This window comes from Crocuta crocuta, unplaced genomic scaffold (assembly GCF_008692635.1).
Source record: "Crocuta crocuta isolate KB4526 unplaced genomic scaffold, BGI_CrCroc_1.0 scaffold556, whole genome shotgun sequence".
Lineage (NCBI taxonomy): Eukaryota > Metazoa > Chordata > Mammalia > Carnivora > Hyaenidae > Crocuta > Crocuta crocuta.
Window position 1 is genome coordinate 6131213 of NW_027527436.1, and position 20421 is coordinate 6151633.

The window sequence follows — 20421 nt, forward strand, 5'->3', positions numbered from 1 at the left end:
GGGGAGAATTACTGCCAGCAGCCTCACCCCCCACCCCCACTTCTGGAGAGCGGTTCTCCCGGCAGTTCAAACAGCCAGCACTTTCCCCGTCACGATACACACTCACAATTACACGTTAGATTGCAGCTATCAAATAAAAGTTTAACAGGATGTGAACTTAAAGATTCCCGCTTCTTTTGAATCAACCAGTTATGTTTTTAATGCCTATTTACTTACCATTCTGAACATGTGCATTAACGATGTGCTTCAAGTGTTCTATTGACCTAACGAAAAAACGTGCTTCCTTACATACAGAAAGAAAAAGAGAGAGAGAAAAAGAGGTATCATTTAACAGATGTTTCAAATACACATGGTGACTTTTTACACACATTTCTGCATAAAGCTACCCAAGAATGCTGTGATAAAAACATGAAATCATTAGGTAAGAAGTAATTTTTCATAAGATAGTGTCAATGGTCTCTTGCAAATTCACATAATGATTGATTCCTAGAAACCCCCAGGTCATATATGCCGACATCTGGAATCAAAATTTACTGTTGTTTGTATATAACAGCAGTATCTTCTCTAATAAGTACTTGAATTTTTACACAGATGTGAAAACAATGGGTTTACTTCTTTGCAAATATCATTTACTAATTCTTTACCACATATTTACTGAGCAACTACCTCGCAGCAGGGTGTCTGAGATGCGAGAGATACTGTAATGAACAGACCCAAATCCTTGGGGAATGTGACCACTGTGGTTACATCGCAGCAAGGGAGCAAATTGAACATGGCGTGTAAATTATATAGTATGTCGGGGATACGTGTCAAGGTGGAAAACCAAGCAGTGAAGCGAAACACGACCTATCAGAAGGGAATGTCTGAAAGTCAACCTTCCAATCGAGGTAGTTGCTTACATATTAACACTCAAATACAGCACGTAAAACCGATAAAATTATCCCGATCTTTGCTCAGTAACTATATGGCCTGTACGAAGATTAAATCTATCGCCTTTTGCTAACACATACTGGTGTTAGAAATTTCCCGAAGGTGGGGTGCCTGGTGGCTCAGTCGGTTGATTGTCCAACCTCTTGATTTTGGCTCAGGTCATGACCTCAGGGTAAGGAGACTGCGCCCCCCGCATTGGGCTCTGCACTGAGTGTGGAACCTGCTTAAGATTCATTCATTCTCTCTCTCTCTCTCTCTCTCTCTCTGCCCTTCTTGTGCTTTCTCTTTCTNGCAATGTAAACATTTTCAATAGACAATGATAACATTAATCAAAACGTCAGGCGCTGTGCATGCGTTTTCTCTACAAATTGTCATGGCCCTCTGAGGTAACTACGGTCCTCATGTAAAAATCGAGAACAAAGGGTTCAGAAATGTTCCCAGAGATCATACAGCTAGTAATAGTGGCAATGGCCTTGACCTCAGCTCTGGGTCCACTCTGCAAGCTGCCTTTGGTTTATAATGAATGATGTAAAAACAGGGCTGTTGTTTTTTTTTAATGTTTATTTATTTTTGAGAGAGACAGAGAGACAGGAGAGAGCTACACAGAGAGGGAAACAGAATCCAAAGCAGGTTCCAGGCTCTTAGCTCTCAACATAGAGCCCGATGCGGGGCTCGACCTCATGAACCATGAGATCATGACCAGAGCCGAAGTCGGTGCTTAACCAACTGAGCCACCCAGGCGCCCCAAAAACAGTTTTCCTAAATATCACCTTCTATGACCTGAATCTGGAATTTATTCATATTTTAGAAATTATTATGTCCCCACTACAGCCCTAACATTATTTTTTCATGTAAGAAAAATATTCCATGGAAGGAGAGAGCCCAAACACAGTGATCACTCAAGCCGCAGAGAGGTCCACAGAAGAGGGTGACTCACGGGGCAACACGAGGGTCCGCTGTCCTAAAATCGCTTTTTGGTCAAGGTTTAGTTGACCAAAGACGATTCCTTTGCTTAAAGCATTTTATGTATTAAAGACCATTTTTTTTCAGAGGGAGAGTATCATTAGCATTCAAGCACTGGTGTGAATTAACTCAGCAGCGAGATGCTTCTTCAAAAGTGCAACCTGACGCAAGGGCGATAAGGTGCTTTGCTCTGAGGGGCGTCACTTCCCAGAGCGCTGACCAGGGGGACCTACACGAAGGACTTATTGGCAAAAGAGGAATGTCCAGTCCTATGGTTTTACATCTTACTTGATCCTGGCGTCAATCCTGAAGGACTGGCACCTTCATTTAAAAAAAAAAAAAAAAAAAAGAGGTGGCAGGAGAAAAAAACTGGTCCAGAGATTCAGTGACTTGCCCGAACCCAGACACTTGTCAGCCACACATCTGGGACCCAAATCCAGGACTCCCGTCCCCCGGCTTGGGGCCCTTCTCCCCATTCTGCTTCCAGACAGCGAATGTGCCAGGAGAGAGGGGGCTCCCCGAGTAGGAGAAAACGACGTCCCAGCAGAGAGGTGAAAGGGCAGCATGGCTAACCCTGGACTAGAGTCAGCCTCGGACAGAACTTTGATTTTTCTTCTAGACAAACTTAAGAGATGTGACAAATACGGGCTTTCTAAACAAGCAGGATCTTTCCCCCCCGGCTTCTATCACAAGGACTACAACGTTAAACATCTTCTATTGGGTGGGTGCTGTCTCCTGTACGAATTCAAAAGGAAATAACTCTACTTATCACAGCCTAACCAGCAGGGGGGCAAAACGCACTGGCTTTAAAGACAGAGAAACCCAGGCTTAAACCCTGGCCCAAACTCTGACCGGACAGGGAGTCTGGGACGTGGGACGGAACTTCTCTGAGCTCTTGTTTTCTCTAGAGTGGGGATCACGGCAACGTCCCCAGCGCGCAGGTTTTCCATGAGGACTGTAAGAGACAACGCATGAAAAGGGCCCCCTCGTGCGGGGCGTTCCAAAGGGGAAAGCCCCGTGTTCCCAGTAAGCCAGCGAATTACATGTTCCCACGGGGGCACCGCGTGAGCGCACGACAGAATTTACAGGACAGCAGGAGCGGGAATCTTACCTCCGGGTCTTTGTTCCATTGGACAACATACTCCCAGCAACAGTGCGCGTGCAGCACGTCCAGCTCAAGGCTACAGGGAAACTGCCTGTAGGCGGAGTGCAGCAAGTCTGAAAGCCAGAAGAGAGGGACGCACTGAGCAGTGTTTCCTTAACAAAGACTCAGCCACGTGCCCCTCTCTGGACGGCGCATTCCTCCGTGTTCCTGCGTTACCTGGTATGGCTCCTAGGTTCACCTCCACCTCTGGCACCTCAGATAAACCTCTGTTAATACCTTCTTTGGGTTCATCTCCCTTTTCTGCATCTCTGTCCTCATTAGCCAGTTTTAGCACTTCAGGGCTGAGGTCCTGCTTAAATATCCACTTGGCTACGCTATCGGCAATGCCACCTACGGTGTGGAGACAAGAAAGAAAATGAAAATTCAGTGTTCGCCAAAGTCAGCCAGCACAGCGCACGGTCTGGATTTCCTTATGAACAGACCTAAGTGCCACATTCAGTTCTGCACCTGAGAGTGAACCCCCCAAAAGCCATGAAATTTACCAGTGCCACTACCTACCCTTCACCCTGTGACGGCAGGTGGGATACCTGCACCCTCCCTGACGGCAGGTAGGGATACCTCTACACTCCCATAAAACATTAGAGAAACCCAAAGGTGTACACCTATGTCCACAAATCCAAAATACACTTTACCAGACACAGACGAAGGGATGAGTACATCTTTAAAACGCCTTCACTTAGTTGTAAGTGAAACTGATCAGCCTAATACTTGTCTAGGCTTCTCAGTGCAACATATTCCTTTTAATAGTCAACTAACTTGTCTATTTGGAATATTTATGGGCAAAGCTTAGCCATGTCTAAGAAACATGATGCTCTCTCAAGTTTCAGTCATCGATATAGTCCAAAGAAATTATAAATGTAAACTGAAAAAGACTCGAGACAGAGAGTCCTGACTACCTAAAAGAAGTTACACACTCCTCTGTAACTCACCAAAACCTTTTCTTTCTTCCTTCTTTGTTCAGATATAACCTGTGTGGTGGGTGCTCTAATGTTTTATGCCTGATTTCTAAATCATTTATTTGGTAATTTTCATTCCAGAATCAAGCCCTTGATTATACTGCTTAGGTTAGTATCACAGTGATGGGCCTACACTATCAGCAGGTGGCAGCATACAGTGTAATGAGATACAATTTAAATATATATATTTTTTAATTTATGTAAATTTTAAAAAATAAATAAGAAAGGTTTCCATCTGCATCCCCTCCCTTCACTTGCAGTCTCTGTGTCCTTTCATCTAAAATGAGTCTCTAGGCAGCACATAGGTCTCGTTTTCTGTTTTCTCGTCCATTCAGGCACCTTATGTCTTTTCATTGGAGAATTTAGTACATTTATGATTAAAGTACTTACGGATAGGTGTGTATCTATGGCATTTAATGGTTTTCTGGCTGTTCTCATGGTTCCTCTGTTCCTGTGTTCTCTTCCTCTGTGGCTCGATACCTTTCTTTGGTGATATGCTTATATAACCCTTTCCTTTCTTTTTTGTGTATTTACTATAGGTTTTTGCTCTGTGGTTACGATGAGCTTAGATACAACAACTTGTATCTGTCACAGTCTATTCTAGGTTGATAACAAGTTTGATCCTGTTGTAAATCTCAACATTATCACTCTCCCCTACCATTTTATATTTCTGATGTCACGTTTTACATCTTTTTATCCTGCATATCCCTTAACTATTACAATCATAGTTGTCTTTTTAAAATTTTTAAACATTTTTATTATTTGAGAGACAGAGAGACTGAGCATGAGGGGAGGGGTTGGAAGAGAAGGGGACACAGAATCCAAAGCAGGCTCCGGGGTTCTGAGCTGTCAGCACAGAGCCCAACGTAGGGCTCAAACCCACAGATGCAAAATCATGCATGACCTGGGCTGAAGTCAGATGCTCAACTGAGCCACTCAGGCATCCCTTGTCTTTTTTGGTTTGTTTGTTTAATGTTTATTTATTTTGAGAGTGTGTGTGTGTGAGAGTGGGAGACGGGCAGAGATGGGGGAAGAGAGAGAATCTCAAGCAGGCTCTGCAATGTTGGTGCAGAGCCCGACATGGGGTGCAAACTCAACGAGCCAGATCATTACCTGAGTCAAAATCTAGAGCTGGATGCTTAACTGACTGAGCCACCCAGGTGCCTCTCATAATGGCCTTTTAGCCTTCAGACAAGGTTTCTAAGTGATGTATTTTACCTTTCCAGTGAGATTTATTCCTTCGTATGTGTTCTTGTTAAGAATTAGGGCTCTTTCTTTTCATCTTATAAAGTCTCTTTAATATTTCTTGAAAGGTCAATTTAGGGGTGAAGAATTTCTTTAGCTTCTGCTTGTCTACAAAACTCTATCTGTCCCTCACTTCTTAATGATAACTTCCCAGGGAGAGTGTTCTTGGTTGAAAATGTTTTTCTTTCAGCACTTTGAATCTACCATGCAACTCCCTCTGGCCTGAAAATTTTCTGCTGAAAACTCTGCCGACAGTCCTATGGGGATTCCCTTTTACAGAACAAGTTGTTTTTCTCTTTCTGCTTTTAATATTCTCACCTTGTCAATAATTTTTCACATTTTAAATTCTAATCTGTCTTAATGTGGGTCCTTGGATTCCTCTTATTTGGAACTTTCTGGAATTTGTGGAACTGGATGTTCCCCAGGTGAGAGAAGTTTTTAGCTCTTTTTTTCTTCAGCTAAGATCCCTGCCCTTTTCTCATTTCTCCTTCTGGAAGCCCCTTTGATATTGTCCCCTAAGTCCCTAAAGTTATCTTCACTTTTTTTTTTTCATTTTCTGTCTTTGCTCTGATTAGGTTCCACTGTCCTGTCTTTGAGTTCACAGGTCCTTTCTTCTGCTTCATCTAGTCTGCTGTTGAAACCCTGTAGTGGACATGGAGTTCAGTTACTGTATCATTCAGCTCTGTGACTTCTACTTGGTACTTTCCTTTATTTTCCATCTCCTTCAAGTTATCCCTGTATTCATCCATTCTTCTCCCCAGTTTGGTGAGCGTTTTAATGATCATAACTTTTTACTTTTTCTCAGGTCAATTACTTACCTCCATTTGATTAAAGCTTTTTTTTCCCTGAGGTTTTATCTTATTGTTTTGAAATATCTCTATTTCTTCATCATGCTTGACTCTCTGTGGTTTCTACACAGTAGATGAACCCCCTCTCCTAGTCCTAAAGGAGTGGGTTTGTGTAGGAGATGACACTTGTCGTTCAATCCTGCCTCAGCAACTGGCTGGCTCTCAAGCCTCTGTGCTTATCCAAGCAGCGTATTATATTTTTAGTAGCTTCCAGAAGTTGAGGACATCCTGAGATTTGCCAGTGTCCCCAAAGGGAGAATCCTAACACCTAGATTCGGGCTGACTGAAAGCCAGAACTTCAGGGATCAGCTTTTGAAAGTATGCATATATATACAGTCCTGCAAGCCCACAAACAGCAACCCCACTGGCCACCAGAGTCAGGAGACCTGAGGTTCCCCCTGGGTGGCAGTCACAAAAATCAGGGCTCCATACAAGTGTATAAGCTCTTTCTGGGTTATACTGGCAAACTGGGACAAGGCAGAAGGTGAGCACCAAGACGGCATCCATAGCCTATGTTCCTTCAGAGCAGCTGCACAGGCCCCTTAATATGTGCCAAACTGGAAGCCTGCCTCTCAGGTCAAAGCTTACAAGTCTTACAGAGCATGAGAAAACAAGTTAACTAAATAAAAATCTATAAATATATGCATATTTATTTATAAATCCAGAAATACAGTCATTCCAGTATCAAATGCCTGAAACAGCTGTTGGTAAAAAGAAAGTACACCAGGACAGCTAATGACTTAAGAGGCTTGTGGTCAGAGAAACCCAATGTCTGCAGGAGAGTAGAAAGTAATGAATCACAGAAGAGGGTGTAAAGTTCCGTGGAAATTAGGAGGAAGAACAGAAAATCTGCCGCTAGTGGATCATGAGCAGTTTCTTTGAAGAGGTAGCATCTGAGGTGGGCCTTGAGAGAGGCGTGCAATTTAGCACCCCCAATGGGAGGAGGGGGCAGGGAGCAGCAAGGGGAGGGCAGGCTCAGACCCGGGACACGGGGAATCACACAGCTGCTTCATCCGAACCATGATCAAGCAACAAGAAATGGAAAAATGGGTTGGATTCAAAGCCAAAAGTTCTTAGGGAATAGGTTTAAGAGTTTATATTTGTTCCATAAGTTCTTGACTCTCTCATCTCAAAATCTCCTTAAATGCTTAAAAATCACTGAAAATCCCAAAAGAACCTGAGCTTATGGGTTATGTTTATTGATATTTATGGTACTGGAAGTTAAAACATAAAATTTTTAAATATTTTCATTAATTCATTTTTAAATACAAATAATAAACTATTATGTGTTAATAATATTTTACGGAAATAACTATTCCCCAAAGCAAGAAAAGACGTTTAGTGAGAGAAGTAACACTACGTCTCTGCAAATCCTTCAACTGTCCAGCTTGTATCTGGAATCTCCGATCAGCTTCTGCTTTCCATCCACTGTGATCTGTTGTTTTGGCTAAAGTACGGGAGGAAAAGCCAGCCTCCCGCAGGCACGAAGTCAGAAAAGAGAGGGTTCTCTGACCACTCTTTGAGACCACAGCTGACTTTCCACGGTGGGAAAAGCAGTGGGGGGTCCAGAGCAGGGAACTGACAGGATCGGACTCGGAGAAAAAGTGTGTGGTGGGTGAGTCTGAACATTTTTATGCGGAGTGTATTTCTCTCTCCCTCTTCTTTCAGTCATTTCTACAAAAACCACCAGAACTGCCCACGACATAAACATGCAGCTATACAGGCGCAATTCAAATACGCTCCAGCTTACCTTTTCCTCCTTCCAATAACTTTTTGACAGAAAGCCTGGGGAGGGGCTCGGCCTGTGGCGACGACAATCTGGAGGCCGGCGAGTTTGCTCTGCTGTGCAGCAGCGTCTGAAGGATGAGGCAGTCCTCCAGCTGCTTCAGCAGGAGCTTCCAGTACTCGGTGTCAAGAGAGAGGGCCTCCCAGGACTCCGTGAGGGCCTCGGAATCAGCCCCCAAGACTGTCTGGGAAAACTAATGGAAAATGCCCTGGTGACGGTCTGGCAAACATTCTGGATCAGCGTTAACTTGAATGAGCTTTTAACTTGAAAACTGATGACGGACCGTCAGGCTACACCACAAAGCAACACACAGACGCCGGTTCACAAATCTTACTACTCAACTGGATGTAACTTGAGGGACAGGAGGAGACCGGGGAGTCGGGGACAACAGTGAGTTGCTCTCACCGTTGGGACATTTACAAAAGACCTGCGGTAACGCCCAGTCATCCAGTGTGTGCTTCGGCGAGTCTGCAGCACCGTTCTTGACAAGGGCCCCGGTCTTTTCTGTCAGGGGCCAGGAGACGGGTTTCTTTTCAAAATGCACTCGTGTGCGGCACTTAAAGTGCGCCTCAAATTTCTTCTCTTTCCATTATTATAAACATCTTAAGCCAGGAATATTAAACTTAGCATATAAAGTGCTAAGACTGACAATGTTAAGTGAATCTCTACAGGCCTATTTCAGTGACTCAACCAAGTAAATGCAACGTTCCCCCTAGAAAAAGATCATCCGATGTACCACGAGATAGGAGATGTCTATTTTGGTGTTTTTTTTTTTTTAATAAATTTGAGTCTTTAAGAGATGAGGAGAAACCACAAAGCAAAAACGTCAATAGGAAACTTTTATGCGAGTCACTCACTACCGCATGCCCCAAAACAACTCCTGTTTCTAAAAGAGGGGGTGGAGGTTATAAATACAACTGTAGAACTTTAGAGCTACAAAAACCTCAGAAATAGCGACTGATTTCCTGCAGACGAGGAAGCAGCAGGAGTTCCATGTTCAAGGGACTTATCACCCATAAGGGTAAGGCCTCTGCCATCCACCTGAAGGCCTCTCCCCCTCACGCCAGGAGCTGATGGCTGAGCTTAAATATGCATGTCATCTGAATAAGCAAGTTAAGGGCAGCGTCCTCCACTCCCAAAAAGACAAATAAGAGCCTGCTGGGCACACATTTTAGACCCCAGATGGTCCCTAACACCGAAGACACGGCAGCCCCAACGCAAGCTGGCCTGGGACAGACCCACAAACAGCGGCGCCTGCGCCCCTGCCCACTTACTCTCTTCTCGGCCAGACTGTTCGAGATCTGTGCGGCAACGGAATGGCCGACGTGCGCAGACAGCAGGGCGGCTCCATTGTTCTCAGACTGAACACAAGCCGTGCGCATCTGTTGCCACCACGGGGACACAGACTGTGAGTCCCAGGTCTCGTCAATGGCCACTGCGGGCAAAAAGAGAATGCTGAACAAGAAACCCGGAGCTTGTCAATTTTTCTTGTCCAATCTTTACACCGAGAATAATGCAGAAACTAAATTCCCCAGTTAGGCACTTGTGTATTTCTGAATGACTTAGAATATAAATCCACCACTTCTTTTATCAGAACACTTATATCCCGTTCGTATAGGCTGTCTTAGTGGTCTTGCTTCTGAATCAACTGCAAATCTCTGGAATACTTTCATCATTGCTGAAAACTATTATTGAATTTTTTAAAAAGTTTTATTTTATTTATTTTGAGAGAGTGCAAGAGCGCAAGCAGGAAAGGGGCAGACAGAGGAGGAGAGAACACAGCCTAAGCAGGGTCTGCACTGTCAGTGCAGAGCCTGATGCGGAACTCGAACTCACCATCCCTGAAATCCTGACCTGAGCTGACACCAAGAGTCAGATACTTAACTGACTGAGCCATCCAGGCGCCCCACTACTATTGAATATTTTAATATAAAGATTATTATTCTAATGAGGCCAAAAATAATTTTAAAAATTACCTCCACCAAAGACCGTATGACTTACCTAAATGAATCAAGGAAATGCATTGTTCATATCACATTACTTTTGGGGTTTTGGGGGGTTTTGTATATAATGTTTTTTTTTTTTAAGTATCTTTATTGTGAGAGACAGAGAGCGAATGGGGGAGGGGCAGACAGAGAGGGAGACAATCCAAAACAGGCTCCAGGCAGGGCTCGAACCCATAAACCATGAGATCATGACCTGAGCCTAAGAGCTTAACCGACTGAGCCACCCAGGCGCCCCATATCACATTACTTTTGAGGACACAAAATATAATTTCCATAAAACATGCTTTGAATGCACTGAGAGCTTTCTATTAATACATAAAAGAATCTCTAGAGAAATGTTTTGTACACTGTAATCTCCTTTTATTAAGAGAAAGCATCCTCTTTTCTGTTTTGTGGTTTTTTGAATAGTAATTAATCTTCATTTGCAAGAGCAGCAGCCTGCATCTCAGGGCCCGGGAACTGTGGTTTCTACCAGCATCTATCTTACCTTTCATCTTGCTCAGGAGGGACAGCATCGTGTGAAGACAGCACACAGACTGCGGTTTATCCAAAATATCTTTTTCCTTAGAAAGCCAAACACTCAGCAACAGAGACTGAAATCAAATTTAAATAATTTTCAGTAAAAAAAAATAAAACGTTGCAGTTTTCAAGAGAGCACATGTGCGTATATGAGTGATTCAGTCCTTCTGGGGGAGAAAGAAGTGGTTGGTTATATCACATAACACGAGGGCAGAAAAGGTGCCTTGTCTACTTAAGAGATTCTCTATCATCTGTCAGATAATTTAAGTGATTCCATCTCTTCCTTGGGTGAAGCACTGTCTTCCAGGTTAAGCCTTGATTATGGAGGATATTACAAGAAAGGTCACTCACTACTACCAAGTTAGCACAGATTGCTGCAGACTGATGAGAAGCCACTCAGCTGACGGGAGGAACGGGAGGATCTGGAGCTGTGGACCTCTCCTCGCACTGGCCACAAGGCACTGTGGACTTGGCAATGGTGAACAGACATGTAAAACTATCAGATTCTAGTTTTTAAAGAAGGCATGAGAAACTGACTTTAAGCAAAAACACCTAAATCAATATATAAGTGACTTTTTAAGATGCCCATGAACCAGCACATCTACTGAAAACTGAAATATTTTAATAGGTACAAAACCTGTATACAGATAATTGAGACAATGAGAAATTCAATGGCCTGGCACCATACCTGTAGGTACTGTAGGTGTTTGGGAAAAGCCTGGACGTTCATCTTAAAAAAGGGTGTGTGTGTGAAAATAAAAGGTTGATTATCAGTTTAAATATATTAGTATAAAAAATTCTCAACAATTCAGAAGAGTCGGAAGCTGAAGAAGTGTGTGAAGGAAATTAACTTATGAGAACAACCGAAGGGCCAGGAGAGGGAAGTTCCTGCCGGCGTCACCCCATTCAATTTAAACCACCTCATGGCATGGACAGTCTCCCACATCTTACATATGATGAAAAGTAACTTGCCCGGTACCGTATAGCTAACGAGTCGGGACTAAGGTCTGAACCTAGATCTGCCCGATTCTAACACGCTTGTTTTCTTTTCTCTTTAAAAAATGCTACACGTGCACAGGCATGTACATGTACAAATGAACTTACATGTTACATAATTCTTACAAATAAAAAATACATACTTTATAAAGTAGTCTTGGTTTCTCCCTTTTTTGGTTTTACTTATCTCCCTTTTTCACTTAACCCTCTTATGCCTCTCACTATGTCAGCCTTTCTACCTCATCCTATCCAGAAACCTTATTTTTTAAAAATTTTTTAACATTTATTTTTGAGAGAGTGACAGAGACAGAAAGAAAGCAGGGGAGGGGCAGACAGAGGGGAAGACCTCGAATCCACAGCAGGCTACAGGCTCTGAGCTGTTGGCACAGAGCCCGACGCAGGGCTTGAACTCACAGACCACAAAATCATGACCAATGCTGAAGTTGGATGCTTAACCAACTGAGCCACCCAGGCACCCCTTGATTCATCTCTTCATTAGCAACAAAGTTTCAAAGTGCTCAGAAAGATAGACAACCCAAGGGGTTTCTGCAGACTAAATCACACTTAGACAAATTAAATGCCATGCCCTGAATCTTTCTTCATACTATAAACTCTGCAGCTAACCACTCCCCGCTATCCCCCACCCCACCTTTATTTAGCAAATTCTAAAACAAACAAAAACCTGTTTTACTGAACCCTCCTTCTCTGTCTCTCTCTAGGTCACCCTGTTTTTCTAACTCTCGTCCAATAGGATAATCTTTGCTTATAACCTAGTGGGTCTTCCCCTTTTTTATAAACTTTAAAAATTCCAATCAGCTTTGCTTTAGTTTGCATGTAAAAAGTCAGTATAAAATAGAGAATATTATGGTAGCCATCAGAACACAATTGACAATTTTAGAATCACTTACAAGCAATAGGAAGATTTTTTTAAGTCAGAAAAAATTAAGTTAAAAGGATAAAATAATCAAAGACAATACAGCAATAAGACACCACATAAAAACCTACACATGGACGTACATAACAGAATAAGTATACAGAAGGTAGCTATCTCTATAACTAGTAAATACAAACTATTCTTTCATCACGATCACAGTAAAAAATGTCACACTATTTATAATGTAGACATTCATACTATAAATGTACATACTATGTTATTTCACATACAAATGTCACATATTGACACATGTACCAGATAATATTTGAGTATTAGAACGGGAGGAACCCATCTGTTCGTCCTGTCTCAAAAGAAACTTATTTTGTCAGTTTTCTTGGAGGAGCCTTATTTTCCAGTCTTTCCTGAAAACTAGATCTGTTTTAGCTTACAGATTTAAAACTTGGTAATATTCCACTGAAGGTAATTCTAGTTTTAAACATTACTGTTTTAAACATTTAAAAACTATCAGGCTATTGGTCTGTGAATTACACTAATATAGTAAAAGAATGACTAGATCAAATGTAAGTTTTATAGGAAAATTAGTAAGTACAGTACACCTAGAAATATTTCTAAAATTAAAAATGCATACAACCTAGATTTTAAGTAGCAAATTTCTTCACGAACATAATTCCAATAAAACTATCATTAAAATATTTCAGAAAAAAATGAGAAGACTTAGCATTTCCAATAGTGTCTTTATAACACTAATATTTTGCTGAAATATCGAACATCTTTTATTCATAATGTTTGTATGCCTAACTCTTAAAGGTCTGTTACTCCTTTAACATAATAGATATTTATGCTCTTTAAACACTATTTGAAATTTAATAGCCTAGAAAAGTATCATTGGTCACTATTTTGGCACTGGCACTAACTTCTTTGGGAACGAGCAGGATGTAAGCAGGATGCACATTCCTACCTGGGTGCATCAAAGCCCTGTACTTTATCTTCCCAAGGCCAGACGACTTAGTCATGGCCTTGATGTGCTGGCTGCTATTTTCTCTGATCAAATGTGACCACGATGACCAAGCAGCCTTCATTAAAAGCTTGTCTTTTTTTTCTTTTAAATTGTATGTTACAATTTCTTTAACTCTTGGGATTTGTATTTTCTTTTAAAGAAGTTCCCTCTTCCCCTCCTGGTCGTACTATTAATTGCATGCTTTACGTGAAAATACCTTGTTTGTTTCTCTATACTCATGGTAGGATTTTTAAAAATTATACAACTGCTTAAAAGCATTCGGCTATTGATAAAATACTTCTAAAAAAAATCTAATCATAAACAAGGGAAAAGAGACCAATCATTTGGGATTTGTGAAATACAATCTCTCAGAGATTTTTTTTAATAACTTAAAATTATAACCCATTTTAAACATTCTATAGCACAATATTGCTATAGAGCACAGCTTTATGGATTTAAAATAGGGAGATCTACATAATATACATCACTTTATTACCTTCCTATACATACATACTTACAATAAAGATCACTAATTTTAAGTGGGGTGTTGGCCCACACATCTTCATCCCCCAAAGTTCCCTCGTGCTTTCCGTGGTCAATCTCCAACCCCCACCCCATCCTCCAGCAAACGCCCATCTCCACTGTCACCATATTTTTGCTTATTCTAGTATTTCACAGAACTGAAATCATACAGTAGGCAATTTTGTTTCTGGATGTTTTCACTTAGTATAATGCTTCTGGGATTCATTCATCCCACAGTTATTCTGTGTATCAGTAGTTCACTCCACTGTATGGACACCATCACTTATCCACTTATCAGCTGGTGGATATTTGGGCTGTTTACACTTTGGGCTATTATGAATAAAGCTGCTATTTATATTTGATTCCAAATCTATGTGAGCATCTATTCATTCCTCTTATTTAGGAATGAGACTGCTAGATTTTATGGTAAATTTATGTTCAATGTTGTAAGACACTTTCAAACTGTTGTCCAAAGCTGCTGTACTAGCATTTGCATTAGCTGTGCCGACAGTTCTGATCATTCCACATCTTCTTCACCACTTGTGCCGTCGGTGGTCTTCAGTTCAGACACCCTCTTCAGAAAGAGGCTACTGTGGTTTTACTCGGCATTTCCCCAACAGCGAATGATGCGACACCTTTCAGGAGATCATCGGCCGTGTGTGTGTATCTTTTCTGGTAATGGTCTGTTCAAATATTTTGCCTCTTTTTTTTTATTGTATTGTTTGTCTTATGACTGGGCTGGTTAAATTCTTTCCTAATGTGGCTACAATTCATTTATCAATTATAAATTCTGAAAGAGAGGCTTGCCTTTCGGTTTCTTAACAGTTCTAAAACACAGAAGTTTTGAATTTTGATGAAGTGTAATTGATCAATATTTTTCTTTTATGTTCCTGCTTTTTGTGTCCTATAGATCTTTGCTCAAACCAAGCTTTCCCGTTTGTTTGTTTTTTTTTTTATTTTTAATGTTTTATGTATTTCTGAGAGAGAGAGACAGTGTGAGCAGGGGAGGGCCAAAGAGAGAGGGAGACACAGAATCTGAAGCAGGCTCCGGGTTCTGAGCTAGCTGTCAGCACAGAGCCCGACGCGGGGCTTGAACCCATGAACCGCGAGATCATGACCTGAGCCGAAGTCACACTTAACCAACTGAGCCACCCAGGCGCCCCTTCCCCTGTTTTCTTCTGTAAGTATTGTAGTTTTAGCTCTTGTATTTATGTTCCATTTTGAGTTTTTATATATGGATTGAGGTAAGATTTGAGGTTCATATTTTCCCAGTTTCTTAAACCCCAGATTTAATGCAGATAACAATTTATTGATACTGATTAAACACAATGTAAAATAAGAAGTATTCTGTACTCATCCTGTTTAAGCATCACAACTTTAAATAATAATACGTATCTCCTCTCTTTTTAACTTTTTATCCGACAACAGTTAAACATTAACTAGTGGCACAAAAAAAAAAAAAAAAAACCCCACACAAGAAAAGTTCCATGCAGCCTTCCTGCAGTCTCTCCTAATGCTAACATCTTACACAGTACCAAAACCAATAAATTAACACTGGCAAAGTCCATAGAGCTTATTCAAAGTTCACCAGTAATATGTGCATCCATTTGTGTGTGCATGCAACTGTATCAAATGTGTAGCTCGGCAAACACACCACTATGATCAAGCACTTAACTATATACCAGCACAACACTCTCGTGTATTAACTACACTCCTGTGTGTTAACCCTTCTAGCCACACCTGTCTCTCCCCCTCACTCACCCATCATCCTTGGCAAGCACTCATCTATTCTCGATAACTGTGCTATTTCATGATTGTTACAAAACCAGAATCATGCAGTACGTTTCAAAGATTGGCTTTTTTCCACTCAACATATCTTCCTCGTGGTTCATTCAAGTTGTTGTGTGAATCAATGGCTCAGTCCTCTTTATTGCTGAGGAGTATTCCATGGTAAAGATGTGCCATAGTTTAACCATTCAAGGACATTTGTATAGTTTGCAATTTTTGGCTACTATAAATAAAGCTGGTTTGGGGGTGCCTGGGTGGCCCTGTTGATTAAGCATTTGACTCAATTTCGTCTCAGGAAATGATCCCAGGTTCATGGGAAGGAGCCCCACATTGGGGCTTAAGTTTCTCTCTCCACCTCCCCTTCTCATACACACATGCTAACAAAAACAAAAATAAGCTGCTTCTGCACATTTATATATAATCTATACATATCTTTAACTGCTTTATTTCCTGATATACATACTGCAAAGTGACACAGAATCTGTTTTTAGAAGATTAAATGTTCAATTAAAACAATATATCAACATAGTCAACAAACTCATAGAGGGAGATTGCCCAAATCCTGGCCGAAATATGAGATGTTAGTAGGGATGTGAAAAAGTATGGATGTGTGCATGTAATGGTTGAGGGAAAAGAGAAGGGATGACCACAGGGTCACCTCCCCTGTCTTTTGCAGAAGGGCACACATTTAGTGTTGTCCTTCTCTACTGGATCTTTTGTTTTACATCTGTTATAGCATAGAGGCTAAACCCTAACCTATATTCAAAGTTTGGGAATGTCTGATACCAACTCTGTATTGCTTTAATGGAAGTTGATTTTGTTCTGTAAATAAAACCTTGTTTAGTTCCAATATGAACATTTCCCTTGATGATCACAATCCACTATAAATGCACGCATATGTGTCATATTCTAAATTTATTTTAGGCGAACCATGGAATATGCATGCTATAACTTATAGAGAATTAGAAAAATAATTACTAATCAAATATGGTGACTGTACGTTTCTTTGATTATTTCTGGAAGGTTCTGATGTTTGTTGTATGATATGCTTTCGACAATGGCATTTAAAAAAGAAAGAAAAGACGGACACTTCCAGATGACATCAGCAGGGAAGAACAGCCTACAGCAAGAAATCTTACCAATAACAGCTGAGGGCTAAGTCCAGCTGACTCCAAAGTATGACACATATCCTCAGTAGAGCTTTCTCCATGCAAACACTTCCAAAAAAAGAAACTGCCTGGTAAAACAAAAGCAAAATGCATGAACCAATAGCTACTTATCATCTGAACTAACATTCTTCCTGAATTGCAATCTAGATACCTAGAGAAGCAATACAGATTGAGAGAAATTAATGGTTTGGTGTGCGTGACTTTAATAGAAGGCAAATCATTGCATGTCTAGCACTTCAGTACACATAATAATCAATAAAACTTTTATGACAAAGTGCCTACATATCCAGAGCATCTTATATTAACTGAAAAATAATACATTAAATTTTTTCACTAATTTTAAAACAAACTAAATCTCTGAGATGCTGTGAACTCTTCGCAGGGATTCATCCAGATGAGGCAAGGTGCAAAGAGCAGGTTATCAGTCCACCCACCTAAATCCACATACTCCTCTTCGCTGATCTTCTTTACATTGATCGCATCTTTCTCATATTCTAAATATTCCAGGAATGTTTTTACAGGCAACACACCATCCTTATCATCAGAGAATCGGACGGTAGTCGTTCTGGATTTTTCCTGTTTGTACTTCTCTAGTAATGCCTGGAGCTTAAGCAGTTCTTTTTCTTCAAGCCTCAGTAATACAGCCAAGTCCTTAAAAGATAGGGAAAAAAAAAGTTTTGAATACACCATGTCTCCTTCTCTGACTCTGCCAAAGGAATCAACCCCACCACCTGGAGTGAAATTCAAGACTATAAGAAAAAGATGACCTGTTAATTAACGTGATGGCTAAAATGTACTCTGCTTAAAATTTTATTCTCAAATTCATGAGGTGGGTGTTATTTAAATTAATCTTAAAAGACTACATATGACTAAAAGTACCATTTTTATACAATTTCTTGAGAATATACTCTTCTAAAATGTTTGGATTTTACTCTAATTGTATTAATGTATAATCAGAAAAAAATTACAAGAGTATCAACTGCAACCCTTGTGATTCTAAGAAAACCTTGTGATTCTATTTGAAACTGAATGTTTAGTAAGAAGCATAAACACAATAAAATAAAAAAACACTGGAAACCAACAGTCACTGTAACTACATGTACATCCTCTATGTAACTCGTAGGGACACAGAGATTAAAAAGTCACAGATACATCCTGCTAGCCTTTCAAACTATTTTTATATACCATATGTGCAAAAACATCTCCCAATACTATTATTACTCTGTTAGGGGTAAGCGCACGAGCGCGTGCGCACGCTTAAAAGACCATAAATTTGCCATGGCAGTCACAACTTTCTTTCCCTCCCATGCTACCTGATAAAACTGCTCTTGTTTAAGAATGCAACTTTCCTCTATCTATTTAGTAAGGCTGTTGCTTTTAAGAACAAGCAGTAAATTGCAAAGTGCTATGAACAAACACCAGTAGTTCAATTCTATACTGAACTGATACATGAGCTTATATGAACTATGTGCCACAGACACCAAAAATGATTTCAAATTTAAATTTTAGTTTTACATGTACAGTATTGGCCATTTGGCCTAGAAAACGACTGCATATTTTTGAAGGACCTAAAAGTCCACAGCAAAATATCATTTTAGTTCTTAAAAAGTGCTTTAATGCTTCCGATTCTGTATTTCCCTCTCTCTCTGATCTTCCCCTGCTCACGCAGTCTCTCTCTCTCTCAGAAACAAATAAAACATTAAAAAAGGGGGGGGGATGCCTAGGTGGCTCAGTTGGTTAAGCGTACGACTTCGGCTCAGATCATGATCTCATGGTTCATGAGTTCGAGCCTCGCATCAGGCTCTGTGCTGACAGCTAGCTCAGGGCCTGGAGCCTGCTTCAGATTCTGTGTCTCCCTCTCTCTCTGACCCTCCCCTGCTCATGCTCACGCTCTCTCTCTCTCAGAAAAATATAAAACATTTTTTAAAAAGTGCTTTAAAAATTAACAAATAAAAAAAGAACAGATAAGAAACGATTTCTTAAATTTTCTAAATCTTTTATAGTTGCAGACTGTATTGGGGCCATTAAGTGGAAATGAATTCTATAAGGGATTATCAGTGATAGATACTTAACTTCCTTTGGCGAAGTAGGAGATTTGGGGTCTTAAAAAAATTTAAGCACTTAGGAATCTATGAAATGTCTAGGCAAGCCTACAGACATAATTAAATCAGCCTGACCCTTCTGTTGTTTGAAATGATTTTACAGTAATGCTGAAGTAGAAAGAAAAACAAAAGATTCCGAAATATGGCTTTATCATTTATAATGGCAATCACAGAATATTATGAAGACTGTTACAATGCTTTATAAAATCCATGTATAATCCCAAAGATAAAAAAGATGGTACAGTGTGTAAGTGGTTTCCAATACAGAGAGAAAAATCTCTCATTTTTCTGTTTAAAATTTTTTACTCACATATGTATATTTAAAATAAAAGGCCTCAACTTTAAACTTCAATTAAGTTTCAGATACACCTGGTAGTTTCCTAAAAGCATTATCAGTGGCCTGACAACTAACTAAAATCACTTAAATAATTTTTCCTTTAGAGAGAAAAGCAGAAGACATGGGGCTCTGAAGGCAAGCGACCTGTCCCCACTCACGCACGAATCTAAGGGAAAGACATGCCAGTATTTCTCTCTATTCCCTATTAAGAAAACTTTATTTCTCTGTATGGAAAGTAAGAATTTTGTGTACATGCTCTTGAAATGAGCAATACTGCACTGTAATGATTACAAGGTGCCGTTTTTTAATGTTTTACAGAATAAAAACATGGAACAGTTACTATAATGAAACACTATGATGGACAGAATTCTGTTAAGTATCTCATTAGCACACAACAGAGCAAGTGTAGGAATGTGGTCACAGCACCACCACAGAAAAGCCAGTCTCTTCTGTTTGGCAGAATCCTTTTTTTTATTTTAAAAGAAATTAAAGTTTTTCTACTTTAGTAAACTAAATATAATGTAATTGGCAAATCTTGTCAAACTTATGTGATATGAAGGAACCTTAAAAAAATGAGAAAAACCAATGCTTCTAGGATAGTAAAAACAGATTAACAATAAAATGTAATATCTTAGTATAAATAATACAAATTTAACATTAAGGCACAGAGAGCCAGCAGGGTGTCATATAAAGCAAATACACCTTTATGTTTCATAAAATCTCTTAATTTTCTACTTTACTATCAATTAAAACATTAAAAATAATCCAAGAGATTATTTTGTATGATGAGGAACAGCATTACTTACATTATCAGAGAATGGTGTGTCTGAATGAAAATCAACAGAATTTAACTGACTGACAGACTCATAAAGATGGAGTAATTTCAGTTTACTGGCACAAAACTGTAGCAATCCTTCATCCACAGACTCAAGCTCTAAAAGGTGGAGGGAAAAAATATATTAAAGAGATCTATTTAACAGACTCACAAAAGATTTTTCTTTCATTAACGTTCATAGTCTTATATACTTCCCTGATGTTTTATTAAATATTGAGATGCTTAATAAGCTACGACAGATTAGTTAGAGATAATTTTCCCATCACGGAAAAATGTCCACATTTTCAAACAAAATGAGGCACAAGAGTGGGGGGGGGGGGGGGGGGGGGGAAAAAAAAAAAAAAAGGTTTCTTTGTTTAATT

General features: G+C 40.1%; 1 protein-coding gene across 1 annotated transcript in view; it reads right to left on the reverse strand.

The window, feature by feature from the left end:
* Nucleotides 1-20421, reverse strand: part of RAB3GAP2 (RAB3 GTPase activating non-catalytic protein subunit 2) — a 95341-nt gene that overhangs the window by 13137 nt on the left and 61783 nt on the right. The window contains exons 19-27 of the mRNA XM_077759817.1: nt 20031-20158; nt 17220-17436; nt 16756-16853; nt 10387-10492; nt 9168-9328; nt 7858-8086; nt 3215-3388; nt 3005-3111; nt 217-283 (exon numbers count right to left, since the gene is read on the reverse strand). Of these exons, the coding sequence (XP_077615943.1) occupies nt 217-283; nt 3005-3111; nt 3215-3388; nt 7858-8086; nt 9168-9328; nt 10387-10492; nt 16756-16853; nt 17220-17436; nt 20031-20158 (1287 nt within the window). The remainder of the gene's footprint in view (nt 1-216; nt 284-3004; nt 3112-3214; nt 3389-7857; nt 8087-9167; nt 9329-10386; nt 10493-16755; nt 16854-17219; nt 17437-20030; nt 20159-20421) is intronic.